The following is a 26,968-nucleotide window of genomic DNA, read 5'->3' on the forward strand; positions in this document are numbered from 1 at the left end:
ACCCATCTCCCAAATGTGGTGACAGAACGGGGCTGGGTGGCCAGGCAGCTCCCCTCCCTGCCCCAGCCCAGCAGGGAGCATGCTTGACGGTTGCCCCCAGGGCTCTGGAGGTACCAGCTCTTACTGGCTCTCTGGACTGGAGTTTTTTCATCTCTATAATGTGGCAGTCCCAGTTTCAAGCCCGCTGTGAGGAGTGCGTGCCTGTTGATCGTTCCCCTTGGTGTTGGCACGGGGACCTTGGTGCGAGGCACACCTGGCCGTGTTGGACCGAGCAAGAACCAGCAGTGTTGGTTCTTCATCAAGCCCCACTCACGCGAGTGACTCTACCTTAGTGGCTTTCGAACTGTACTGTGGTCACGACCCCCATGGGTACACGCTGTGGCCTTTTCCCCACTCCCCTGTGTGTCTGAAACAGAACTGACTCCACGTGGTGCGGAATGCTTTCTCCTACAACATCCGGATGGGCTCTGACCCTGTTTGAAAAACTGCTCCCAATCCTATTTCTTCCCTTTCTTTCTATGCTGCGCCACCCAGCTTGCTGGATCTTAGCTCCCTGATCAGGGACCGAACCCGTGCCCCCGGCAATGCAAGTGTGGAGTCTTAACCACCGGACTCCCAGGGAACTCCCTCCTCCCCTTTCCTGAATGGACCTTGTGGACTCCTTCTCTGTTGCTGCTAGAACAACTCACACAGATGGGGAGGCAGGGGGGCGGTCCTTGAGACCATGCAGGTGCCTTCTCTTTCAGCGCCGGAGGTCAGAGGCCCACAGCCCACCTCGGTGGCTGAACGGGTACTGGAGGTTTCTGGAGGCTCCAGGGGAGAACCAGGCTCCTTCTCCAGCTCCTCCAGCAGACGGACAGAGGCAGGTGCCCAGGGGCCGGGATTCCCTCCGGGAGGGAAGTGGTGCTTCCTGTGGGTCAGCAGCAGGGCAAAACATGCTCTTTTCAGAACATCACGACGTCCTTTGAGAACGCAGTTACCCACGTTAATAGTACTAGCGTCATGTGGGAACCACTGCTCCACTTCTGGGCCCGCGGCCAGGCCACACTCAAGGCCGCGCTGTATTCATTTTCCCCGCCAGTCACTTTTTCTTTGTTGTGCCTCTCAGGAGTCTTAGCCTTGAAATGTCAAACTTGGCCTCTCCTTATGATGAAGATAACTGAGTTTGGGTATAATAATCTCTAAACCAGAATGACAACATGTGCTTTTTCTCTCCCACTGCACACCTTGCCCCCACCACACCCACAGGGAAGAGGCGGCTTGGCAGAGGGAGGTTAGTCTGTCTGTCTGTCTGTCTGTCTGCCATCTCTAAAGGAGCTGGGAACAGGGTGCCTCCTCTGCCCAAGTCCTGCCGGGCTAAAGGACTGCACTCAAGAAATGGTTCTTTTGGTTGAAGGGTTTACCAGATGGCTTGATTCAGGAAACTAAGTCTAAGATTCTACCCCCCAAACTCACTAGTCTGACAAAGAATTCACCCACATTTCCCTACTAAAAATGCAAACAGTATAGGGAAAACAAAACCAGAAACATATTCAGTGTTTTTATTTAAATTTTTTTTTTTAGCAGACAATTTACATACCTCCCCACCCCTTCCTTTAAGTTAGTGTTGACAACGTTCCATAATAAACTACTTAAAGAGAAGCTTTGGTCAAGAATGGAATGAAATTGCAAAACAAAACAAAACAACCCCCCAAACAAAACCCAAATCACTGCTGCTTTAAAAAAAACCAACACTTTCACCAATTATATTCAAACAAAACACACAAAGAGGTTTGCGCCATGTGCGTCTTCAGTGTTTCCTGGCGGCGGGCTCCCCTCCCCGTGACATGGCAGCGCTGCCCCGGCGCAGCCGGTCCGTCCTCATGCTGGGTCTGGAGGCTCGCTCAGCTTCACATTATCCGAAGACCCTGGATGGAAGACTCTAAGGTCTGGGGAGCAGCGGGGAGAACACGGATCATCACTGGGGACTGGCCAGCCCAACGTTTCACCCTCTACCCACCTGCCTCGGAGACCCGGACTCGCCAGAGCAGGGCGCCCCCTGCTGGTCCTTCCAGGCCGTGCGCTGCCTCGTCCCCAGGCCTGGGGACAGGCTCCGGGCACACCCGGGGGAGGGAAGGCTCGTATGTGCTTATTATCTGTGTCGCTGGCCCCGCACTCTAGTGCCCCGATGGCAGGCACTCCCACGTCTGTAATCCCCACGCAGCCAGTCGGGTATACAACACCGAGCGTGGGCTCACAGGGGGACGGATCACAGAGGAGGACGCGCTCGCGTGAGCACAAGAGAGGCAGGTTGGCCACAGGGATCAAAGGAGGGCGCTACCTGCCCAGGTGGAGCTAATTACACAGGTGCGGCCGCCCCAAAGCGGCGAAGGTAACAAGGGGGAGAGACTTGTAGGGGCAGAAACATCAATCGTCGCGGAAGGCCAACAGGCAGCGGCAGAGTTCTGTGAACAGTTCACTTCTGGAGGTTTGGTCCGCCTCTCCTCCCCGGCTCCGCACCTCCCCCGGCTCCGCACCTCCCCCGGCTCCGCACCTCCCCCGGCTCCGCACCTCCCCCGGCTCCGCACCTCCCCCGCCACCCGCCCAACCCTGAACCTGGAGGCTACAGAAGCCTCTGGGGTTTGTCCCTCACTCACAACATCCCTCCATCCAGCCCCCTAAGTCTCACTGGTCCAGATCCTCTGGCCAACCCCCACCATAGCGGGAGGCACGTCCTTGTCGCTTGTTCACTAGACCCAGAGCCCAGGCCGCCCACACATCATAGGCGGCGCCTCTCCAAATGGGTTCCAGAGCCGCCCCTGCTGCCCGCAGACATGCCAGGCTCCTCCAGGGGCCCCTGCCCGGCCTATGGTGCCCCCCGCAGCCCAGACCACTTGCTACCTGAAACCCACCCCACCTGAAGAGGCAGCTCAGGTAGTCTGTGCAGCACCCCCCTACCCCGCACTCCCCAGCGGGAAAACAGGTGCTGACTCCTCCCCACCCAGCTCCCCAACTCCGTCCTCCTGTCTCTCCAGCCAGACGAGCCCTTCCAGGGCCTTTCATGGCCAATCCTCAGGGCCAGCCCCTGGGTCCCGCACCTGAAGGCCGGCAGCGAGTGCTGGTCAGAGGAGTTGGTGTGGATCATAAAAACAGAGCTAGAGAGTTCGACCAGGCTGGGCCCAACCCTGGGCCTGCCACAAAAGCAGCGCTCGCCTCCCCGTCGGGGACTGTGTGGACACCTCTGTCACACAGAGTGGCTTTCTCCAGCTAACAGCCCCTGGGGGCAGCCCAGCGCACCACACTCCTGCCCTGCGCTGCAGGAGACAACTGGGTTAAAGGCATGGGGAACAGTCTTCTCACAAGAGTTTAGGCACCAATGAGATGTGCTCTGAGAGGCACTGACAATACCTTGAAGTCCCAAATGGTCATGGCCCCATCGATGCCGGTCGTGCAGAACTTGCGACAATCTTGCTTGTCCACCTCGTAAATAGACACTTGACTGAAAGGAAGCACAAGCGAGAGACTGTGAGGGGCGCGGTGGACGCGAACTCCAGCCCTCCTCGGCGCGCACCGGCGTCTCCAGGAAGCAGTGTCCCCCAGTTCCTTTAAGGTGTCTGTGGCTATTAGTCTGTGGCAACCTGACTCAGAAAATGCTCAGATGAGTTTTATTACCAGCTATCCAGAAAAGAGAGAGACTGCCAACAGGGAAAAGTTAAGGATGGGCATTAACCTCAGGGATGTAGAGAAGCAGGGCGATCCGGGCCACACAGTGCATGCCCCCGGGGGGGCAGCGGCCGGGCACGGCCACAGTCGGGACAGGCTTTCTGAACAAACTAGACGCCTCGTGAAGCATGACTGAAATCCACCTGGCTCCTCAGGTCCACCGTGATGCTGCTGAGAAATCTAATGGAATGATCTTACTTGTACACATTACTTGCAACCCAGGACTGAAATGACAAGTACAGTCACTTTTCAGACAGAGTCTGACTGACCTTCCTGCCGGGGGTGCTCCCTACGAGAGGAACACGACGTTCAGGATGGTCTCCTGTCACGTTTCTGAGAAAGCGAGACTCAGAAGAGGCTGCCTGAGGGCAGGGCCCGTGCTCTGCGTGTGGAGGACAGGCTGACTACGGGGTAGGGGTAGAGCGGGCTCTCTGCGGCAAGCGGGAAACAAGGGCCCGCAGTCGGGAAGCTACAGCCTCCTGTCACCCCGTTCCTGAAGGGTCGCCCGGGCCGGGGGGCACAGACTGTCACGGGACCCGTCAGGAAGCAGAGGGGAGCGGCACCCCCCTGGCGGGCCGGGCGGGCAGCACCTACGTAATGCTGTTCTGGTGCAGCGTCTCCAGGGCCGTGTTGCGGTCCTCGGTCGTGGCCCGCTTGTCCATGTTGCGGAAGCGCTCCATGGCCGACATGTTGCGCTGGATGCTCTGTTTGGGGATGTCCAGCTTGGAGACGAAGGTCAAGCAGCCGCGGTCGTCGTAGTTAAAGAGCATGGGGCAGCAATCGTGGCCCTGAAACGGGGGAGCGGTCAGGCTGGGTTGCGGGGGCGCCCACCAGCTCCCCCAGCAGAACGGTCCCACCGCAGAGGCCTCTGGATCCCTTCCTTCCACGAGGCTGCTGTTCCCTGTGCCTCAGCCTCAGGGCACACAGCCTCAGCGCACGGTCTGTTCCTGGTCTCAAGAATGAAACGCAGGGCACGTGAGGGAAAATAAGAGAAATACTTACAGCAGCCACGACGCTGTTCTCTGAGACGAACGACACACTCAGGAGGGGCAGGAACTCTGTCTTCAGAGTTGAGACCCTGAGCACGAGAACACCGGTTAACACACGCTGGAAGGGGCCACGCAGCCTCGTCAGACACAGGGGGTGACAGGGCACATGTTCTCAAGGGGCGTCACAGCGTGAAGGACGGACGCTTCGTAAGAGGAGCCCTGTGGGGACTTCCCTGGGGGTCCAGTGGCTAAGACCGTGCTCCCAATGAAGGGGGTCCCGGATGAGATCCCCTGCAGGGAACTAGATCCCACACGCTACAACAAAAGATCCCACATGTGGCAGCTGAGCCCCTGCGTGGCCAAATAATTAAAGTGAATAAATCTTTTTTTTTAAGAGAAGCCCTGTGACCTCCAGCAATCTCCAGCACGGGCGAGCCCCGAGGTGACCTGTAGCAGCAGGGGCCTCTGCCCCTCTGGCTGTGCCCACCCCTCCCGGTTCTGTCACCCTGGCCTTGGTTCCCTGCTACCCACATGCCCTCCTCCTGCCCACCTGAGTCCACCCTGAGTTCTGAAACTCGGCCTGGGTCTCATCACCCCCACAAGCAGCCTTCCTGCACCACTGCAGCCTGCAGGGCTCCCCTCTCTCTGGCCTCCTAGAGCTGACTGTCACCGTCACTCACGACCGAAGGCCCTTCTCTGACGCCATCCTCGTCTGTGCTCACAGGGGCTCCGAGTGGGCCGGGACCACAGACATTCATGGAAGTCTAGTCTGTGCCCGTCAGACACCGGGGCTGTAGCTATGGCCACTGACGAACAAAACAGTGCTGGCCAATGAATGGGCCATGTGTGTGGGCACATGTATGCTTCGTGGCCATCTGCCAAGAAATGATACAGATACAGCAGCAAACATGCTGACTGATGGAGGATCAGATGCCCCAGAAATGCGTTGCGGTTGGGCTCAGTCATGTCAGTCTTTGTGACCCTATGGACTGTAGGGTCCAGGCCGCCAGGCTCTCTGGTCATGGGATTTTCCCATGGAATGGGAATGGGTTTCCACTTCCTTCTCCAGGGGCTCTTCCCGACCCAGGGATCAAACCTGCATCTCCTGCACTGGCAGGCGGATTCTTCACCATTGAGCCACAGGGAAGGGTCACATGGCTCCATGTGAAAGTCACCCCTGCAACCGCCTCCTCCGCCAGCATGACTGGCATTGGATTAAAGCCCTAACGCCTCATCCGAGGCTTTCCTGCAGCGCACCTCGCTCTTACTACAGGAAACACTTGTGTCTGAGATGGAGAAGGGTGGAGGATGTGATCTGACTTGCAGCACCGGAAAAGGCAAATAAGTCAGTAGGACGTAGACAGGGGCTTGTGAGCATTTGCTCAGAGCTCATTATGTGTCACAATAAACTACAGAAAGCAAGCAGCCACGACATCAGGACGTGACTGAAGGACGAGGAGCAAACTGCTGTACAGGGTGCAGAGCACAATCCCACTGGCGCTGAAAATGAAAAGATGTGTGTCTATACATGTGCAGAAAAATCGTCTTGAAGATGATGTAATTTAGGATGCAGGGGGGATGTTTAAAGAAAATTTAAAAACCAAACAAAAACCAACCAGTTCAATCCAAGTAGTGAAAAAGACATTCTCTTTGAAATGTCACTTTGTTGCTGCCATGGGGCAGGGGGAGTCAGATGTGACGGCTTCCCGGAACAGGGTGCCAGGTCAGGAGACCCTGATGGGTGGGCTCCCTCTAGCTGCCAATGGAAGGAGATGCGCCAGGAACAAACGGAGATTCATAAGCAGCAAGGACTGCGGTCCCCCCTCTGCCCTCCAGGCACGAGCAGCAGGTGCGAGCTCTGAAGGACACCCTCCACCCTCCTCAGGGCTGAGCTGGGGCCTCCTCACCCGAGTCACTGCGACCCTGGCCATTCCAGCGCACACCCTGGGTGGGCTGGCTCCCAGGGGTCGGCTGTCACCAAGGCCCCGGGTGAATGGAGCTATGCTCACCAACCAGAGAGAGTAAGAACACGTCCCCCACTTCATCTAAGGCTGTGGGATGACACTCACATGCTGAGGCATTCTCAGGGATGGATTAACTGCCACCCGAAGGAACTCTGGGACCAGGAGCAAACCAGGAGGCTCCTTCGGAGGATTCATGACGGGCATTTCCATTAAGAAGTGTTTCTGGAAGGGAGACCTGAATCTTCAAAATCTCCCCAGATGGACCATCTAAACGTATGAAGGTGACTTTAAAGGCTGCTGTGCAGCCCTGCTAGGGCTTTTATGCTCATGTCCTGCACTTCCACCGGGGCCGAGTGGCCTCAGGCCAGCTGTGGAGAGACCCACGCCACTCCTCTGTAAGTCCAGACAAAGGCTAACACTCACTGAACGCTTTTTGAGGCGTCGGCAACGGACACGGTGCTGTCATGGCTGACCCAGGCCAGTCGGCTGCCGCTGGCCGAGAAGCTGACCCCATGCACCCAGCCGCCGGTGCCGCTGCCCCCAAACTCGGACATCAGCTGACCGAAAGGCATCTTGCTGCCCCAGGGCGTGCTGGCTGGCTTCTCATCCACTTCTTTAATGTAAGCAGAAAACACTCTGTGGTTTAAGGGCAGGGAGAGAAGGAAAAAGGGGATTAAAACATCTGTATGTACTACTAGAAACAGGCCGCAGGCAGCTGCTGGCAGGCACCCCAAGACGCAAAGGTGCCGACTCAGCAAAACCCAAACCCTGACAACGGGCGAGTTCCCACGCAGCTCTCGAGAAGGAGAAGGTTCGGCTGGCTGCCTCCACACCAGTTCAAGTGTGGCCTACGGCCCGTGAGGCACCGCTCTTCAGGTACAGCATCCGCAGGACACAGAAGCCCTTCCCCTTCCCTCCTGGAGGGCGTCTGGGGGAGGACCGTGCTGTCCTGCCTGCCCCTCCCTGGCCCACGGTGGACTCTGCTAAACGAGGCTACCGTCATCATTCTCAACAACAGCGGTCCAGGAAGCCCACACGGACAAACGGCAGGAGACAGGAAACGATCTGCAGCCCTGCAGGAGACCACCGGTACTAACTCATTTGAAGAAAGAAAGGGACATCCCAAGAGAAAGCCAAGGGCGGCCAGGGAGGCTGAGGGAGCAGGCTCTCCCTAGTCTCATCATCCAGCCTTGGTGGCAGGGCTTGTCTGGCATGAAGGAGGGTCTTTTACAGCCTTGGGTCATCGGTCTCCTCTAATTCCAAGAATTAATTCTGTGTGGGAGGCTGTTCTGACCCAGACGTGGGAAGCAGAAGGGCTGGAGACAGTCGGTCCTTCTAGTCCCTTCGCTCTCCAGTGCCATTTCCTTGTACATCTTCTCTTGGAAAACTTCTGAACCCTAACTGCTACACTGCTTCTCAAGTAGGAGGGTCAGCATTTTCCCCAAAGCACCTGATGCTACCGCCCTCTCATCCCACAGCCGAATTCTTACACACATCCTTAACAAAACAAACCAAAAGAACTTGGATATTCTTGGACATAAATCACTAGACAGGTTTTCTGGAATGTCTCCACACAGCTTACTAAAGAAAGCTGCACCCCCATCTCCCAACCCACAAACCAGCGAATAACGAAGCAACATATATTTGCTTTTCTTTTGGCTAAAGGAAAAAAAAAAGCCTTCTGATAAAGAACAGCTTTAAAAAGCAATTACATTGTATGTTCCTTAAAGCTCTCAGCAAAGTGGCCCTGTTTCTTCCAGCCCCATGTTCATGAGAAATAAAGAGCGTCAACTGAGGAGGAACCCAGCGCGCCCTGTTCAGCCCTGATGCTCATCTCAGCTTCACTCTGGAACGCGCCGAGTCCGCTGCCAGGGCTGTGAGATGGGAAACAACCTGTGGGGGTGGGGGGCCTGCACCTGCGCCCCCCACCTGCCGCCCGGGGATGCTCTGCCAGAGGACACTTCCTGGTTTGGCCCCTGCAGCCCCTCCACCTGCCCCTCCTCGCCCTCTTCTTTCTGCCTCCTGATTCCACGCTTGCTGGCGCTCCTTTTCTAGATCACAAGCTCCTTTCATCTCTTGAGTGCCTCATGGGGCCTGGCACAGTCCCTTACAAAGGAAAGGAACCACACGAACACTTGCTGAAGGATGGAGAACGAGAAGCTGAAGGCTGCTGCCAACCCTCGCCTGCTCCCACCTGCATTTGAAGTCGCAGGATCCTGCGGCCAGCAAGACGTTGTTGGGATGCCAATCCAAGCTGAGGACCGTGGAGCGGATGGGTTTTTTAATGTGCTTGCTCACCCACCTACAAAAGGAGAAAACCCATTTCAGTTTACCCATGCATCAAGCAACCATCCCCAGATGACCCACAGACGTGCGCCAGGTGAAACCAGCTCCACAGGGCTCTCACAGGGCCGCCGGGCTCCTGCTGGAGAGGAGGTGTGTTTATAAAGGAATCGAGGAAGGGGGACCCTCAGCGGCCCTTCGGCTCCTCTTCACCCTTTGACATTCTCACCGGAACGTCCAGTTCTGAACCTTCCCGGCTATCAGGGGACCCTCGTCAGGGAGTGCATTTGTAGATTAATTCTGGTACCACTGCCCCCCACCATGGACTTTCAGATTACATGTGACTCTAACCTTAGGAATAAAAATGGAGGCTTGACATCACTTAAATTTTTATTACAAATAAATCAGTGATTTGTTCCTTCGTTTTGGGTTAAGTTTGGGTTGGTTGTAAAACAATTTAATTCCCTTTCTAAGTCTCTGTGAAGCTGCAGATTTATTTTTTCACAGAAAAGTCAAGAAATGAGTAGAACCTCTTGCTGAATATGAGCCTCTGGCTAATTCTCTGTGCATGCGTGCTAAGTTGCTTCAGTCGTGTCTGACTCTTGCGACCCCATGGACTGTAGCCCACCAGGCTCCTCTGTTCATGGAATTCTCCCAGCAAGAATATTGGAGTGGGTTGCCATGCCCTTCTGCAGGGGCTCCTCCCGATCCAGGGATTGAACCTGGGTCTCCTGAAACTCCTGCATTGCAGGTGAATTCTTTACCACTGAGCCACCTGGGAAGCCTAATTCTCAAGCTCCACTCAAAACATGTATGGACTTCCCTGGTATTCCAGTGATTGAGACTCCTCCTTGCCAATGCAGGGGGCATGAGTTCAACCCCTGGTCAGGAAACTAAGATTCCACATGCCAAAAAAGATTCTAAAAAAAAACAAAAAAAACAAACCCCAAATAGTTTATTTATATCTAAGATCAGTCATTATTCTGGCCTAATTCAATTTCTATCCTTAAACTGCTGCTTAAAAACCAATCCCGTTCTATTACTCAGGAGCTGGGAGACTCACTCTTGAGCTGAATGCTAGGTTACTTTTCTAGAGAATCTTTCTCATAGGGGCCTTTCTGGAAAACAGACAGCATTCTGACGTGCTTTGTGCCAGTTATTTTACATTAAAGGCCTTTAGAGGTTTTTTTAAGAGTACTTGCATCCCTCCAGTGAAACATCGTGCCACAGCTGAGACATTCCACCGAACACGCGTCTTGTTCAAGGGACACTACTGTGTCCTACAGTTGAGCCCAATTTATCTGCACTGAAACTGGTTTTCAGTGAATAAAAATGCCAAATGCTGCTTCTCCTCTGTTACAGTGAACCTTCTGAACAATTTCTCGCAGGTAGCATTTTGTTATCCTTATGTTAACAGGGGCTTGAAAGAAAGGCCGCCAGTCTTTAATTCATAATTCAGTCTTGTTGCAGATTCACAGACGATCAAAATTTCTGAGGTTTTACTAAACTACAAAATGTAACATGACCATCCCTTCCTTTCCTTGTCTCAGACAGGGACACAGGAAGAATACTGTGTACTCGGCTATTTTTAGTACAAACACAAACTGCCAGTTTCACACTAAATGACAATTCCATGTTGGAGGCTATTTACCACCCTTTCTGAACACGTGCCGTGCTGGGTAGAGCAGAGTGGTTTCCTTATCAAAGTGAGCAGGAAGGAGTAGTTAAAATCAGTTACTCAGCCATAAAATAAACCTGGGTATTTGGATGGGATCAGCTATGAGTGGTTTACAGTATAAAGAATGCACAACAGGCTGATTTATTTCTGAGATTTTGGTCAATTTTTACTTCAACAGTTTAGATAAGTAAAATGTTATACCAGGACACAGATTTCGTTAGCAAACTTTAAAGACAGGAGAATACTACTCTCTGTAGGAATTCTAGATATTTTAAAGTTAATAGAGATAGGGGAAAAAAAACTATTCCTTAGGGCATGAGGACTCTTTCAAGTTTATGATATATAAACATCAGCGGAAGAAAATAGCAACGTAGACGGTGCAGAGTGAGAAGAATTGTAGCATCTTAAAGAAAACAAGTTAGGAGATCAGAACGTGGGAACTACAGCTTGATATGAACGTGAGGAAGATGTGAGACTGGACTTGTACTCAGAAGAAGGAAAAATGCTCAGAGAGAATGGAGAATTTCAAAGGAAAAAAACATCTCTGGATGTGGAAGAGCTGAAGTTATAGTTAAGCCTGTACTCAGTGCCTCAGGAAGTCACTGAGGACACAGCGGTCCAAACGTACAATCCCACAGACAGAAATAAAAATACTTGGATGGTGCTCACCAGTCATTTTCAGACTCGAAGTAACAGACAGAGATGAGTCGTGCTCCACTGCCCACAGCAAACTTGTTCTCTAGCGGGGACCACTTGACGAAAGTGGCCGCCCGGTTAATTCTCAGGATCACCAGGGTTGGCTTCCAGACACCATCCTTCTGACTCCACACGTAAGCGTTGCGGTCGGCCCCGCAAGTGACGATGCGGTCACTCTTGGGAGCCCAGTCGATACCTGCAAGTGAGATGTGGTGGGCATCTGCTCCGCCTGGCCAGCAACAACAGACGGGGCACTGGCAGGTGGGCCTGGGACCTTCCTCCCCAGCCTGTCCTTCCCCACCGATGGTCCTGATCACCAAGGCAAGGATGCTCCTCTGCAAAGTTCTGTGACTCAGGATCCTCTGGAGGCCACGCAGAACAGAGCTCTATAACTGTGGAGCTTCCAAACCAAGCAGGGGCATTCTTACCACCTACTCCCATGGCTTTAGAACTCTGATCTGAAGACCTTTGTCGTCCCTCATCACCAGATTGGTTTTTCCTTTTGGTCTGAAAGTACCTTTACTTACTCAGTAACAAACCTCGGTTATTAACTGAAAGTCTACAATATGACATCCAAATAAAGCAATGTACAGGGTGAGCGACCTTCAGTATAGAGAGGGGAAAATATCAATTGGGATTCTTCTGAAGGTAGCTGCTATTTAAACTAACCAAGACACCTTTCCTATGTGATACAGGTTCTGTGAGAGTCTTTGAGCGTCTTTGTATCCAAACTAGGAAGAGACCTAAACAGTCAGGACTGCTCACACTCAGTCAGGCATGTCTGACTCTTTGCGACCCCATGGCCTGCAGCCCGCCAGGCTCCCTTTCCACGGATTCTCCAGGCAAGAATACTGGAGTGGGTTGTCATGCCCTCCTCCAGGGGATCTTCCCGACCCAGGGATCAAACCCCCCTCTCTTAAGTCTCCTGCATTGGCAGGCGGGTTCTTTACCACTAGTGGAACCCTAGCACCACCTGGGAAGCCTCTGTGAAGGATCCCAAAGTCAAGGTCAGTTTGTTATACACCAAGAGTAAAATCTGCTATGACTCAGCCATTTTATACTTACTGATGAAATATTTTCTATAAACATAATTTAATATTAAAGTTATAGAAATACCACTAATAAATTTTTATTTTAGGTATTTCCTTAAAAATAATCAACATTCTTAACAGTTATATGAAAAAAATAGGAATCAAAGTCTCCATTAGTCATAAATCGCAGTGACTTTAGGAGTGTGAGGAGTTTATATTCATTCACCTACCGGAGTAGTCAGCTCAATTATTCATACCACTAAAGGGAAAAAGATGGGGGAGTGTCTTCTCAGTGATGTGCATTTTTGATTTAAAATCCATTCATTACAGGATAGCTTTGCAGCCCTCTTTATTAGATTTAAATTTTTATTTTTAACTACAACAGCAAACCCACATATTATCACAAGATACGCATCACAATGGGACATACAGGAAAGTAAAAAAAGCCCTACTCCATCTCACAGCTACACATGTTCCTCCCTCAAATGACACTAATATCATGGCAAACATTTTCTTCTGCTTTCAGTAAATTAGCAGTGGGTATAAGTTATGTTAGAACACTGATCTCATCACAATAATTTCCCCAAACATCCTTTTGTTGTATGTTTGCTTTCCAATCACATTATTAATAGAATAGATAAGATCAGCATGAACATTAAGGCACATACCTTCTTGCTTTGGTTAAAATGATCTGTGATAAATTCCCAGAAATGTAATGCAAAAACACATTGTTAAAAAGTAAGGAAGGCAAACGGTCAGTAAAACGCAAGTTCTCATCTCTTGCTAATTTACTGCTGCATCTTTTTTTTTTTTTCCTGTTTTCCTGCCATCAGAAGACTTCAAAAGAAAAGGAAAGGACTCGAGCGTCTGTCCCATCTTTCCTTTACAAACGGTATCCCACGATAACCAGACAGTAGGTGAAGGTAAGCATCTCCTTTATAAATGCATTCCACTTAATAGAGAGGAAATGCTACAGAGTATTACCACGGCGCAGCCACTTCTAAATTAATGGATAGGGGAAAGATCATCAACAGTCGCTAACATCACAGAAAGAAAGGTGACCTGACGTTACATGCCTCCTTCATGAAAACCTGCCATCTCCTAACCTCAACTAGCGAGTCACGGAAACAGAGGACCAAGAAACCTATGAAGCACCGAGTGCCTGCAGTCTGCAAAAGCCGCGCTCTGGGAAACGCGGCAGACAGACAACCCGATCTCTCAAGTTTCCACAGCAAAGGAAAAGAAAGAAGGAACCCGTCAACTGGAGGGACATCAGTTAATCACAACCATGTGTGTACCTTATGAGGATGCCAACTAAAACAACTGACGACTGTACTGGTTATTGTTTGAAGAATCCTTATCTTTTAGAGACAGGAACTGAAAATATGAGATGAGGCAATGTCTGGGATGTGCTTGAAAACAGAACAGAAAGGAAAGTGAGTTGAGAACAAGACTGGCTACCAATTGGTAATTGCTGACCCTGAGTGATGGGTATATAGAGGCTCATTGCTTTACTCTCTTATTGCCATCTGTTTAAAACTGTCCACAGTAAAATCTTTTTTTTTCAAGAGATGGTGATCAAATATTTAACAAAAAAGAATAAACTCAAAGAAAAACACCAGAACTCTGCTATCCTTTGATGCATGCCGTATTCTTTTCCTCTCTATTACTGAGCAGATTTTTCTTCTAAAAAACTTCAGAGGGGCGTTTTCTTTTTCCATAGTTACTATCTCTCTGAGAAAGTATGTTTGATCTTTGGTCTTCTGCCACAGAGTTATATTTAGACTTTTCCAACAACAGTTTTTTTTTCAGATCTAAAAAAGAAAAATGTCATTTGAGCATCTGGACAGAAAACAGGCCCAAGTTCAAAGGATTCCAAAGGAGAAGCAGGGGAGAGAAAGGACATAACTATTTCACTTTCTTGGCTAGTTCTTTGGTCTTTCATCTTGGCCTTTTCTCATTTTTTCAGTATTTCCTAATGCTAAAATTCCAACTTAAAATATGAGTGTGCTTATTTTTAGGTTGCAAGGCCACCGGCAAAGGGAGTTAATGGAAATAGGCCAAACCTCATAGAAATAAGGCCATGGGAAAGAAACAGCAACCAAAATAGAAATTATGTCTTTGGTGCTAGTTTGGTAATACAGCCAGTTGGCCCCTGACTGGCATCACACACAAATCACTGGTCAAAGCCAGAAGGGACAGTCATGAGTTTTTGCTGGGGACACAACCTAAGGGGTGCAGAAGGCCAAAATATGCTGTTCTTCTCTGATGGGGGAAGGATATCTTTATGCTAATCAGAATCAGAGGCAAAACTCAAGGGTCCCAATCAAAAAAAAAGAAACATTGACCATCAGTCCCTGTGCTGCCCACTTAAGTGCAAAAATTACTGCGAGAAGAAAGGAGACTCAAGACAGACGTGAGAAATTTGTAAGTGAAATGTTATGGAGAGCAAGTTTTGATGTGCTTAGCCAAACTGTTGAGAAAGAAAAGAGGCTGAATCACTCAGCCAGAAAACAGGATAAAAAAGAAACTACAGTAGTTAAGGGTCAAAGAATAAAGAGTTCTTCCCGAACACAGCAATAAGTATGTGTTTTTTTTTAAAAAAAAAGCCGTCAGATAGGATTTCCCAGCACAGTAATACATTCTCTTGAAATCTGGCATCAAGAAACGGTTCACCAAGTTCTGAAAACCTTTGTAAAAATGCTCCATTTTTCTCTCTCCTTTACTTGATGCTTTCTTAACACTGCTCTGATGTTACCTTTCCCCAGCTATTCACTGAAAGTTTTTGTCAAAGATGAACATTACTGCACACTTAGGAATCTGCTTCAGAACCAACCCATTAAGATCCAGTCTGTTACAAATTGACAAGAAAAAAGGACACAAAAATTCAGTGGAAGAGTGGTTAGGAGTTATGAACAGTGACAACATGAAAAAGAAAACCTGGGTGGCTAATAAACAGCCGCGCAATCTTTCCATGTGGAGAAGGCAATGGCAGCCCACTCCAGTGTTCTTGCCTGGAGAATCCCAGGGATGGCGGAGCCTGGTGGGCTGCTGTCTAGGGGGTTGCACAGAGTCGGACACGACCGAAGCGACTTAGCAGCAGCAGCAGCAGCCTTTCTATGAACCAGGGAAATGCAACTCAGACAGAGCCCACCGCTCACTCATTGGCCAGTCCGACTCTGCCAAGCCTGGGAGAGCAGCTCTCCTGTCAGGGCAGGTGGGGTGAAGGCAAGCTGACGACACCTGGCAAGGCTAAGATCTGCATAGCCCTGGGGTGCAGCAAGTCTCCCAGAGACAAACATTCACTCCTGGACGGAGATCTTCCTGCTGCTGCCACTGCTAAGTCACTTCAGTCGTGTCCGACTCTGTGCGACCCCACAGACAGCGGCCCACCAGGCTCCCCCATCCCTGCGATTCTCCAGGCAAGAACACTGGAGTGGATTGCCATTTGCTTCTCCAGTGCATGAAAGTGAAAAGTGAAAGTGCAGTCTCTCAGTCGTGTCCGACTCTTAGCGACTCCATGGACTGCAGCCCACCAGGCTCCTTCGTCCATGGGATTTTCCAGGCAAGAGTACTGGAGTGGGGTGCCACTGCCTTCTCCAGGAGATCTTCCTAGGCACGCTCAATTTAGCACTTCAATGTCACAAGGAAAAAGTGGAAATAAATGTTTTTCAGTGCAGGAATGAGTAAACAAATGAGGCATGGAATGCTAACCAGCGGGTAAAAGCAATCAGCTGGGTCTGCCTCCACCTACATACTTCTTCCCTGGTGGCCTAGCTGGTAAAGAATCCACCTGCAATGCGGGAGACCTGGGTTCGATCCCTGGGTCGGGAAGATCCCCTGGAGAAGGAATGGCTACTCACTCAGTATTCTGGCCTGGAGACTTCCAGGGACTAGTCCACGGGGTCGCAAAGAGTCAGACACCACTGAGTGACTTTCACTTTCATCAACTCAATACACATGATTCTGAGCAACCTCCAGGAGACAGTGAAGGACAGGGAAGCCTGGCATGCTGCAGTCCATGGGGTCTCAAAGAGGTGGACACGACTGAGTGACTGAACGATAACACATAGACATGCAAGTCAAACTATAAAAAACAGACGGAGACAGTGTCATACCAAACTTCAGACTGCCTTCTGGGGGACAGGAATGGGGATGGGGCTGAAAGGGTGTGTTACCATTATCTAGAATAACGCTTCTTATAATCCAATCTTTGGTTTCCCAAATTTTCTGGCACAGGAGAAAAGATAAACAGCGGCTAACTCTGGGTGGCAGGAATATGGGTATTTGTTACACTCCTCTTTGTACTTTTTGATACTGTGGAATGTTTTCCTCGCCCCAAAAGCAACATACAGGAAAGTCGTGGAAGACACGGCGTTCCCTCAGGACTTGCGAACCCGGCCTGGCTGGCAGCTTCACCCAGCTGACATGCTGTCTGGTTTTCACTTTCACGTCTCATCTCCATCTAAGCTGTTTAGTCCCTGGAGGTTGTGTTTTCAGTAACACTAGCAGAGTTCTGTGTACCAGCGGGACTCAGAGACACACTTCAAAACCGAGGTGACTATTAGGACATTTTCTCAAGTTTTCTAAAGGCAGCTCAGGAAGTGCTGCTCGACTCTGAGTAGGGTGGTTGACTTACTTTCCCAGGCTCTCTGTCTACAAGGGTGTGCAGTGCTGGGAAATGCCGCCCTGAGCCCACTCCCTTTACCCGTGATGTGTCCATTGTGTTCCTTGAGTTCATGGGCTTTCACCCACTGGCCCCCGTTCTTCTTATAGATGTGGACCTCGTGATTATTGGGGCTAAGGGCGATCTCTGGAAAAAAAAGTCAAAGGTTAATATTTGAACTTGCCACCAAAAAAGGTATCTGTTACAGTGGGCTTTTTTTTTTTTTCTTCTTCAGGCTGTGCTGCATGGCTCGTGGGGATTTTAGTTCCCTGACCAGGGATTGAACCCAGGTCTTGGCAGTGAAAGCATGGAGTACTAACTATTAGATGACGAGGGAATTCCCACAGTGGGTATTTTATTTATCTATTTACTTATTAAAAGAAATTTTTTTTTGGCCTCGCTGGGTGGCATGTCAGGCAGCATGTGGGATCTTAGTTCCCCAACCAGGGACTGAATCTGCACCTCCTGAATTGGAGCATGACCACTAGACCACCAGGGAATTCCTACAGTGAGCATTTTAAAAACAGACTGAAGGAAGGAACGGGAAGGCAGGTCTAGAAAATGGTTTCCAATTTTGGCCCCTGAAGAATTAATTCCTTTATTATTTTTACCTCTACTTGGAGCCCATATTTTAAAATGTTTTAAAGAGAAACTAAAAATTTCATTCTATTAGAAACATACACAACTGTCAATTAAGGATTCTAACCAGTAACAAACAAACAATGCTGCTGTACTTAACTGATATGATTTTGGTCCACAGCAAAATATTTGACGTTTTAGTTTACCTGTCCGATGTTACGAATGATAAATATTTAATTTCTGTAGACTTGCTGAAACACTGCAAATAGCTTGTAGGTTCTTATTATTGCTATCACGAACCGAAACAGGAACCACTAATTTATTAAGGAAAAGTACCTTTGATTCTACTGATAAAATAAATTGAAGTTTTTCTTTACAATAAAGCCAATATAAATCACAAAATACAAATCTGTTTTTAAGAGAAATCTCTTTGACCAATCTAAAATATTAAGAATATACATATATAATGGACTTTTTGAACTTATACGATATTTTTCTCCTTTCTAGTTCATCCTTTTTTAAAAAATAAAAATTGATTTCTTAAAGTTAAAGTCTATGACCCAAACTTTAGGTCAATCATTTAACAGCTCCCTCATCTATCGTATCCCCTTTTCTTCACTCCTTAGGAAAGCCACATCTGTTTAAAGATGAAACTACGGAATAAATACCTAGCTCTAGAATTCTAAGACTTTAAGCGCTTTCTGGAAGCCAGTTACATATTTCTTTAAATCTCCAAGATGTGTGTAGGGATTTCAAAATCCAAATCCAAATTTAAACCTGAAAACTACGTTTCAGATTAGAATGTGGCACAACAAAAAACTCTGACTTAAGACACTGAGTATATTGACTAGCTTAAATGAGAAAAATTAGAACTTATGTTTCTATTAAACATAATTGGAAATACTCCAAAACCCTATTTTTAGATGAGACAGTAGAGACAGAATTATAGAAAACTAAGCTGTGAAGCTTTAAGACGTGATCACAAAGCAGAAGCTCTAGATTCACCGTTCTGCCATGGTTCAAATATCCAGATGTTGCTGCTGCTGCTGCTAAGTCGCCTCAGTCGTGTCCAACTCTGTGCGACCCCACAGACAGCGGCCCACCAGGCTCCGCCATCCCTGGGATTCTCCAGGCAAGAACACTGGAGTAGGTTGCCATTTCCTTCTCCAATGCATGAAAGTGAAAAGTGAAAGTGAAGTCGCTCAGCCGTGTCCAACTCTTAGCAACCCCATGGACTGCAGCCTACCAGGCTCCTCTATCCATGGGATTTTCCACGCAAGAGCACTGGAGTTGGGTGCCATCGCCTTCTCCAAAATATCCATATAGAGGCCCATATCTAGGTTTTCACTTTATTCAACAACAACCTGAAGTATACTGTTTATGTGCCAAAGATTTATTTTAAAATAAGAGCAAACTGGGACTTCCCTGGTGGTCCAGCAGCGAAGACTGTGCTCTCAGTGCAGGTCACCCCGTTTTGATGCCTGATCAAGGAATTAGATCCCACATGTGGCAACTAAAGATCCCACATGCCCAGCCAAATAAGTAAATTCATTAAAAAAAAAAAGTAAACCAAGTCTGAATTGCTTTAAAAGAGATAGTGAAGCTACAGATTCAAAATAATCCTTATCAAAATCCCAGCTGACTGACCTAGTTCTCTGAATCTATGTCCCCGTTTACATATGACACTGAAATATGTGATTCTTAAAAATACCAACATCTAAGAGAATCAGCGGTACCGAGATAAAGGAGCCAAGTCGATGGCATACTTACGGGTACGATCCCTGTTCCAGGCATGACAGGTGATTGGCTCCAGTAAAAACTGATGCAGGGACATTATTCTTAGTGTTTTCAAAGGATAGAAAGCTGCAGCAAGAAACAGAAAAAAGCACTTAAAATAGTAGGCAACCCATATTTATCTGGGGATCCTGAAATGTTTGGGGGATAAATAAAACATTATTTTCTCATTAAAAGAGAATCAATCTCAACTTCAAAGTCTTAATCATTTAAATACAGTTAGCACTGTAACCACCACTGTGGAATTTATTCTGTCAAAGGTCATCAAAGGACTCTAAAACCATGAGTTAAGGACTGTTGGGGTATGAGAAATTCACAGTCTCAAAAGACCATCCCACAGATTATTTACTAACTGCAAACAAACAAACAAACATGCCTTTACAGTAAAAAAAAATCTGTCAGTCACCACCTTAGCCAAGTAATCTATCTTAATATAATTAAGTAGTAGAACAATATAATCTGATGGGCTTCCTGAAGGGAGGCAGTTTGAAGTGCACATCATCGCTTATAAGTAGTGACCACTTAATACTTCCAAGAGAGCAAAACGGGCCCTGTTAATAACTGTGCCATGAAAACAGGACACAGGGCTACCATGAAGAAGCTTGGTAATAAAAGAGATGGTGAACCTACCTATGAAATATTTATGCCAAACATTTATGCTAAATCCATTCAAGATCTAGACCTAATTTCCAGTTTATAGGAAATAAAGGAGAGTGGACTTAAATAACATAAAGCAGAAACAGTTAAAACCAGAAATGTGTGCCATCCTATAAAAGAACCGACCTGGACTATTCAAAAAAGGTGGGAGTCAGGGTTGGGTAGCTGTTTTACAATTCTTTCTTTTTTAAAAAAACGTCATTGAATTGTACACTTAGTTTTTAAATTCTTTGGCCACGCTGCACAGCATGTGGGATCTTAGTTCCCCAACCAGGGACTGAACTCCTGCTGCTTCTGTTGAAAGCTCGGAGTTTTAACCACTGGACCACCAAAGAAGTCCCTGGGGGTGGCTGTTCTAGATTAAAAGAGCTATAAAAACCAAATTTGATAAATGAAACGACTGTAAATCTACATTTTTAAAATAGCCATCAAAAATATATTTTGTAAAATAGGAAAAATTTGATTTAGACTACCAGTACTCTTGCCTGGAGAATCCCATGGACGGAGGAGCCTGGAGGGCTGCAGTCCATGGGGTCGCTGGGAGTCGGACACGACTGAGCGACTTCACTTTCACTTTTCACTCTCACGCACTGGAGAAGGAAATGGCAACCCACTCCAGTGTTCTTGTCAGGAGAATCCCAGGGATGGGGGAGCCTGGTGGGCTGCCGTCTATGGGGTCGCACAGAGTCGGCCACGACTGAAGCAACTTAGCAGCAGCAGCAGTGTCACATAACATGGAATTATTTTCCACTTCTTAACTATGATGGTGTGTGTTAGTCGCTCAGTCATGTTCGACTCTTTGAGACCCCATGGAAGGTAGCTCGCCAGACTCTTCTGTCCATGGGATTCTCCAGGCAAGAATACTGGAGAAGGCAGCCATTCCCTTCTCCAGGGGACCTTCCTGGCCCAGGGATGGAATCCGAGTCTCCTGCATCGGCAAGCAGATTCTTCACCACTGCGCCGCCTGGGAAGCCCAACTCTGATAATGGTTGACCATAGGTAGGAGAATGTTCTGACTCTTAGGAGACAGAGATGAAGCCTTTAGCGATGAAGTCCTCCGTAATTTATTTTCATTCCTTCAGGACAACAAAGTAGATGTATAAAAGCTAATGTGGCAACATGTTAACAACTGGTGAAGATTAGGCAGGTGTTTGTTATTTATCCTTTAAACTTGTTATTGTAACTAAATAAATGAAAAGCAGAGTTTGTGAAAGGCCATTAAATAAAAAATCGTATCAAATTCTCTATTTTACAGGCATCCGAATCTAGATAGACTGATGAAGCAACCTTTACCTAAAATAGGAGAATTTTTTTCAAAGCAGCCAGGCCCCCTCCCCGCCCCCCACCGTCCCCTTAAAATCATTTCTAAAAGGCAGTCTCACAGCACTAAAGATTCTATGCTTTAAGTGCAAGTCAAGTCAACTTAGGGTGGAGACAGAAATGTGAGACAGGAATTCTGATGCAAGCAGGAAATGAATGGGAAGGCCACCAGAAGGTTATGAGGTGAACAATAAGAATTCAGCAGACAAAGCAGAAATCAATCTCAGTGGAAAGCAAAGGAAATGCCTCTGCTAATTGTTGTCAAGGAGTCCAAGGGTCAAAAAGAGATAAATATACCCTTAAATAAAACATCTGATATCTTGAACTGGCTGAGAAACATCAGTGTTTTCCATTCTATTCTAAGAATGACGATATTTAGGTAATTAATAAACATTATTTATTTATTTATTTATTTCTGACTTCGCTGGGTCTTCACTGCTGCAGGGGGCTTTCTCTAGTTGAGGGGAGCGGGTCATTGCAGGGTGCAGGCTCTAGGGCGCACAGGCTGCAGGCACCTCGGCAAGCAGGCTCAGTAGTTGTGGTGCATGGGCTTAGTGGCTTCGTGGACCAGGGATCAAACCCATGCCCCCTGCACTGGCAGGCAGATTCTTAACCACTGGACCACGGGGGAAGTTCAAGATCATTAATTTTTTTTTCCCTTGTCCATGTTCTGCAAGTTGCAACTCACAGATGAAGTCTCTAACTGAAAATTATATTTTTTTTAATGAATTCAAGTGAGACCGCCTAAATTTCTTCTGAAAAATAAATTTCCAGATGCTCAGTGCGTATTTCTTTTTCTCTGATGCTTACCCATTACAAAAGGCTTTACTCAGTTACTCAAAATAACATTATATAAAGATATGTAACAAATATATCCTTAACTAAAAGCAATTTAGCTTATATGGCACATTTTGTAGGCTCATTTGTAAACTGAAAAAAAAATATGACCTGCAAATTAATAATTTAATGTAAATCTCTACATGTAATAAAAGCACACATTTCGTGTACAGTTAGAAAAGGTGCAGAAAAAGGCTTTCTCATTCTAAAACTCAGGATTATAAGCAATGGAGCAAAGCCTTCAAAAGAGGTAAACATTTACTCAATGGCATAATTAACTTCTAAAACTGCACTTCTAATTTTGTTATATCATTCAGGTTCCATATTTGGACCTACACTCAGGACCTGTACTTCTATAATCATGTGGCTATTTTAAGTCTGTAGACCAAGACAACATTCATGTTCGTCCAATTCATAAGACACCACCAGTGAACACAGCATGTGTTCACGAAACTCAGTGAAAGTAGAATAATGACAGCTTGGGGTTTTTTTTTTTTTCCACCAAGAAAAAGAAACCTGTCCTAGGGTGATAATTATCATTTCTAAACTGTGATTTCTACTTAAGTGAAAAAAAAGCTTATCTTATTGAAGATAGAGAGAAGAAAAAGGGACAGACAAAAAAAGGTGATGATATTAACAAACTTCTACTGATGACCTTTTAATGGCCAGCATGGAAAGGGAGAGAATGACTTCTTTGTAGCACGATATGACTCCAGGGGACCCCTCCATCCCTCAGTTCCTTTCTCTACCTATCACTTGAGTCTCTACCTATCACTTGAGCCATGGGCGGTGGAGTCAAGGGGACCTGGGTTTGAATCCTGGCTTTAATACACACTAGCCAGGAAATCCTGGGCAGGTCACTTGCTATCTCCCAAACTCATTTTTCTTCATCTGTGAAATGGACATAGAACTGACATCGCAAGGCCAGTGGTGGGAGGATTAAATGAGAAAGCACATGAACACATGTGGTTCAAAGCCTACCCCCAAAGAGATACTCAATAAATGAGTTCCCTTTCTCCCTCTGACCCAGCCCCAGAAATACACTCCAGGGAGTACCCTCTGAATTGGGAACACCTTCCTGGCCCTGGAGCTTTAAAGTAATTGTACAGTAGGGATGTCAGTTCCCTACTTAAGGTCAGTGCTCTAGACTGTGATTCATCCAGTTTTTAATTGCTCTCATCACCCAACCCAGCACTACCAGGTACTCTGACAAGGTCACCACACCCTCTACAGTGTTCAGGGACAGGTTCCAATTCCAGCCTCAACCAGCAGACTAAACCTCATTAGGCAGAACCTGTTTCGGCATAGGATTAGTTAACTAGATGGAATTACTGATCCTCTCCCTCCTAGCAGGAGATTTATTTTTCCAAGATGATCCCCTCCTTTAACTGTGATAAGCAGATGAATTAACCTTGGAAGGTCTCCAAATACTTTGAGGTAGAAGCAGCCACTTACACCTACTCCCTCACGTGGCAAAAATATCCTCCTGAATGATACTCTCTCCTTTTTTTTTTTTAATAGATACTTGAAACACCCAGGGTCTATTGGATACTAAAAGGCTAGATTTAGAAACTGATTAAAGAAAGAGGGCAGAACTAGGATAATTTAGGTAATTTCGGCAAGGAGTTGAATTAGATAAAAGTAGGTTAGCACTGCCTTCTGGTTCCAAAGCCCCAGTATGAGAACAGATGGCTTTATAATAAAAGATTCTAAACTACAATGTATTAAAGAAAGTGAAGTTGCTTAGTCGTGTCCAGCTCTTTGCGACCCCATGGACTATAATCTATCAGGCTCCTCTAACCACGGGATTTTCCAGGCAAGAATACTGGAGTGGGTTGTCATTTCCTTCTCCAGGGGATCTTCCCAACCCAGGGATCGAACTCAGGTCTCCTGCATTGCAGGGAGGAGATAAATATGCTTTACCATCTGAGCTACCAGGGAAGCCCACAGTGTATTAAAGGGCCTACCATATTCCCAGCAGTGGAGCAATACCAGGTTGGGACCAGAAACATAAATAAATCTGACACTTCTCTGGTCCACAAATCTGGGGGGAGAAGGGTAGAAGAGGAAGGGAAGACACACAGACAATATAAGAAGCACGAATAAAACTTAATTGAGCACATACTAAGGGACAGGGGCTATCCTAAGCAATGTATGCAAATAAGCTCACTGGAGCCTCAGAAACCCCTTAAGGATCTTATAAATGTAGATGAGAAAACGGGGATTCAGACCAGCAATCTTCCCAGGGTCATCCAAGCAGTCGTGGTGCCGGGATGGGAGGGAGGCTGGGCAGTCCGACTCGAGGATTAGAAATGAGAAAAGGTGCTAAAGGTTGCACGGAGGACTAGGAGCGCCGGGGGTCGACCGCGACTTAGGGGAAAGAGGCACTCAAGCGGGGAGATTCTTAAAGAACTCGGGGGAGGCTTCTTCGCCGGTTCGGAAAGGTTCCCCCTATAGCTGAAGGATGCAGGGCTGCCCTAGACAGGAACAGACACTCCAGGGGCGCTTACTGCGCTCAGGGACCCTATTCTAGACGCTGAAGCTAAAGGAATGAACCGTGCCTCGCGACGCGCGATAGGGTGGGGGTGGTGATCCCATTCACTACAATTTTAGCGCCTGTGATAAACGCCCACAATGGAAGCGCAGGAGAAGCGATCTTTCATTCTGGCATTGGAGGAGCATCGGAACTTGGAAATCGCTGAGAGATGGATCTGGGCGTGCGGGGACCCCAGGGCTCGGCAGGCCCCTCAGAGAACACCGCCTCCCCGCCCCCTCCCCCGGCCCGCCCCTCCCCTCCGCCTCCGGGCCCCGCGGCCTAAGCCCCCGCCTTGCTGCCCCCGCAGGTACAGATCGGGAGCGAGGCCCGGGCCAGGGGAGGCCAGCAGGGCCCGAACCTCGCCCCCGCTGCCCCTTACCTGGGATCGGGGCCGTCCGGACGGGCTCGGAGCGTTGAATTCGCGGACTCTGGTCAGTCGACGCGAACAGGCTCCGGCGGGCGCGGGCGGAGGACCGAGGCCCAGAGGGAGCGGCTGACAGTTCCCGGAAGTGGCCACGGCGCCTGCGCGGCGCGGCGGCGCGGGCTGTCGGCGCACGCGCGCCCCGGGGCGCGCGCGCTGCGGGGAAGGGTCGGGCGGCTTCTAAGGAGTTTGCGTCCAGAGACCGCTGGGAGCTGGTGGCGGGGCAGCGTAGACCTCTTGGTGCTTTCCTCGCAAAATGTCCTGAGACTCGAGGACCGAAGCGCGGAGCCTTGGCGCTTTCTCAAGTGCTTTGGTCACGGAATGAATTCCTGAGAATTGGGACCTTTTGAGCCAAACGAACGGACAAATCCCTACTTTTTTTTCCTCCCTCTGTGAGGAGGCCTCTTCAGAGCCCGCCCTCCCTCTGTGGAGGTCTCTCCAAGGAACGTTCTCTACCCTTCTTGGGTCAGAATCGTTCCCTGCTCCCGAGCTGGCGCCACAGGACCCAGGAGTTGGGGGAGTTCAGCCGTCCCCCAAACTCAGGAAGACAGTGACCTGAACCCCTCTTTCCACCAGACTGGCTGCCCTTGAAGTCAGAAATTATGGACCAGCTCTCCTGTCCCTGGGGTGATTGACCCGGAAACTTGTCAGGTGATGTTCACCACAGTGAACTTGTCAGATTCCCGACTTAACAGCCACACGTACTGTCTTCTCTGGGGCTGTTTATTCAGCGCTAATGCCCTGGAATAAATAGTTATCTTTGGTCCTAGGGCGTTCTAGGGCACATTGAGAGTGGAAAGATCATTTTCAGTTAATTATTCTCTCCTGGAGACAGCATCCTGGCAGGGGAAGGACCGCACGTGGAAGCGAGGATTCCTCTTATGTCTCCAAGTCAGATGAACGAATCCGGATGTAGAGTTGTTACCCAGGGTCAAAATGCCATCAGTGTTTTAGTTAGATCCCACCTCTTTACAAAGGACAGTTCCTTCTTTGAAGGGGTTTATAGGCTGGGTAAATGAGAGGGATACATACAAATCAGTAATACCAGACTCTTTATGATAAATGACAAGGTAAGAAATAATTTAGCCCCAGAAGAGTAACAATGAGACATTTTAATGTTAATCACTGATTCTATCTTTTGAGTTAATATTTTGCATTTCAGCCTAAACAAAGCTTACCATTTGATGCATTTTCTTTCATATTTTATGAGCCATTCTGGATGGTAGACTCTTAGTTCTTCAGGGGCTCTTAAGTGAAACCATCATGTTCTATAACTGAGGAAACAGGGCCAGAGGTTTTTGAGACTCCGGGAAGATTTTGATGGAAATCAGTGGCAATGCTGACATAATTCCTAGTCCAGAACATCGCCCCCTAATCGCATCATGGTCTGGTGTAAGAACCTTGGAATGGCTCAGATGGTAAAGTGTCTGTCTACAATGCAGGAGACAAGGGTTCAATTCCTGGGTTGGGAAGATCCCCTGGAGAAGGAAATGGCAATCCACTCCAGTACTATTGCCTGGAAAATCCCACGGACAGAGGAGCCTGGTAGGCTACAATCCATGGGGTCGCAAAGAGTCGGACACGACTAAGCGACTTCACTTCACAAGTTATTCTTAGTGTGTAGTTTTTAGACTGCTGTGATGACCCTAATCTAGTATCCAATATGAGGACTGTGCCCTTTAAAAAATCAATTCCAGGGAAGTTGGTACTTAGAAATGGGAAACAGGAGGAAGGGAGCGGTTGGACACTGCTATGGGTGATTTCATTTGCATTATTGATTCATTTGGAATTGATTTTGTCAAGAGCGCGCCTCTC

The 26,968-nt window shown here is 48.2% G+C and overlaps 1 protein-coding gene across 1 annotated transcript; it reads right to left on the minus strand.

The window, feature by feature from the left end:
* Nucleotides 1-1,506: 1,506 nt before the first annotated feature.
* On the minus strand, nt 1,507-25,237 carry ARPC1A (actin related protein 2/3 complex subunit 1A). Its single transcript, XM_042240278.2, has 10 exons — nt 25,112-25,237; nt 19,359-19,451; nt 17,052-17,156; nt 11,286-11,508; nt 8,850-8,957; nt 7,079-7,291; nt 4,705-4,780; nt 4,297-4,490; nt 3,388-3,478; nt 1,507-1,928 (listed from the first exon to the last, which is right to left on the minus strand). Exons 2-10 carry the CDS (start codon nt 19,420-19,422, stop codon nt 1,890-1,892), a joined length of 1,113 nt encoding a protein of 370 aa, XP_042096212.1. The 5' UTR covers nt 19,423-19,451; nt 25,112-25,237; the 3' UTR covers nt 1,507-1,889.
* Nucleotides 25,238-26,968: the final 1,731 nt, after the last annotated feature.

This window comes from Ovis aries, chromosome 24, assembly GCF_016772045.2.
Source record: "Ovis aries strain OAR_USU_Benz2616 breed Rambouillet chromosome 24, ARS-UI_Ramb_v3.0, whole genome shotgun sequence".
In the NCBI taxonomy this organism is placed as follows: Eukaryota; Metazoa; Chordata; class Mammalia; order Artiodactyla; family Bovidae; genus Ovis; species Ovis aries.

What these genes read in the sequence shown, in the direction of transcription:
- ARPC1A (XM_042240278.2), bottom strand. Translation starts at nt 19,422, where the DNA reads ATGTCCCTGCATCAGTTTTTACTGGAGCCAATCACCTGTCATGCCTGG. An exon ending in ACACAATGGACACATCACGG is followed by an intron (nt 11,509 to 17,051) that starts GTAAAGGGAGTG and finishes TCTCACTTGCAG; the next exon opens with GTATCGACTGGGCTCCCAAG. An exon ending in CTGCACCAGAACAGCATTAC is followed by an intron (nt 3,479 to 4,296) that starts GTAGGTGCTGCC and finishes GCTTCCTTTCAG; the next exon opens with TCAAGTGTCTATTTACGAGG.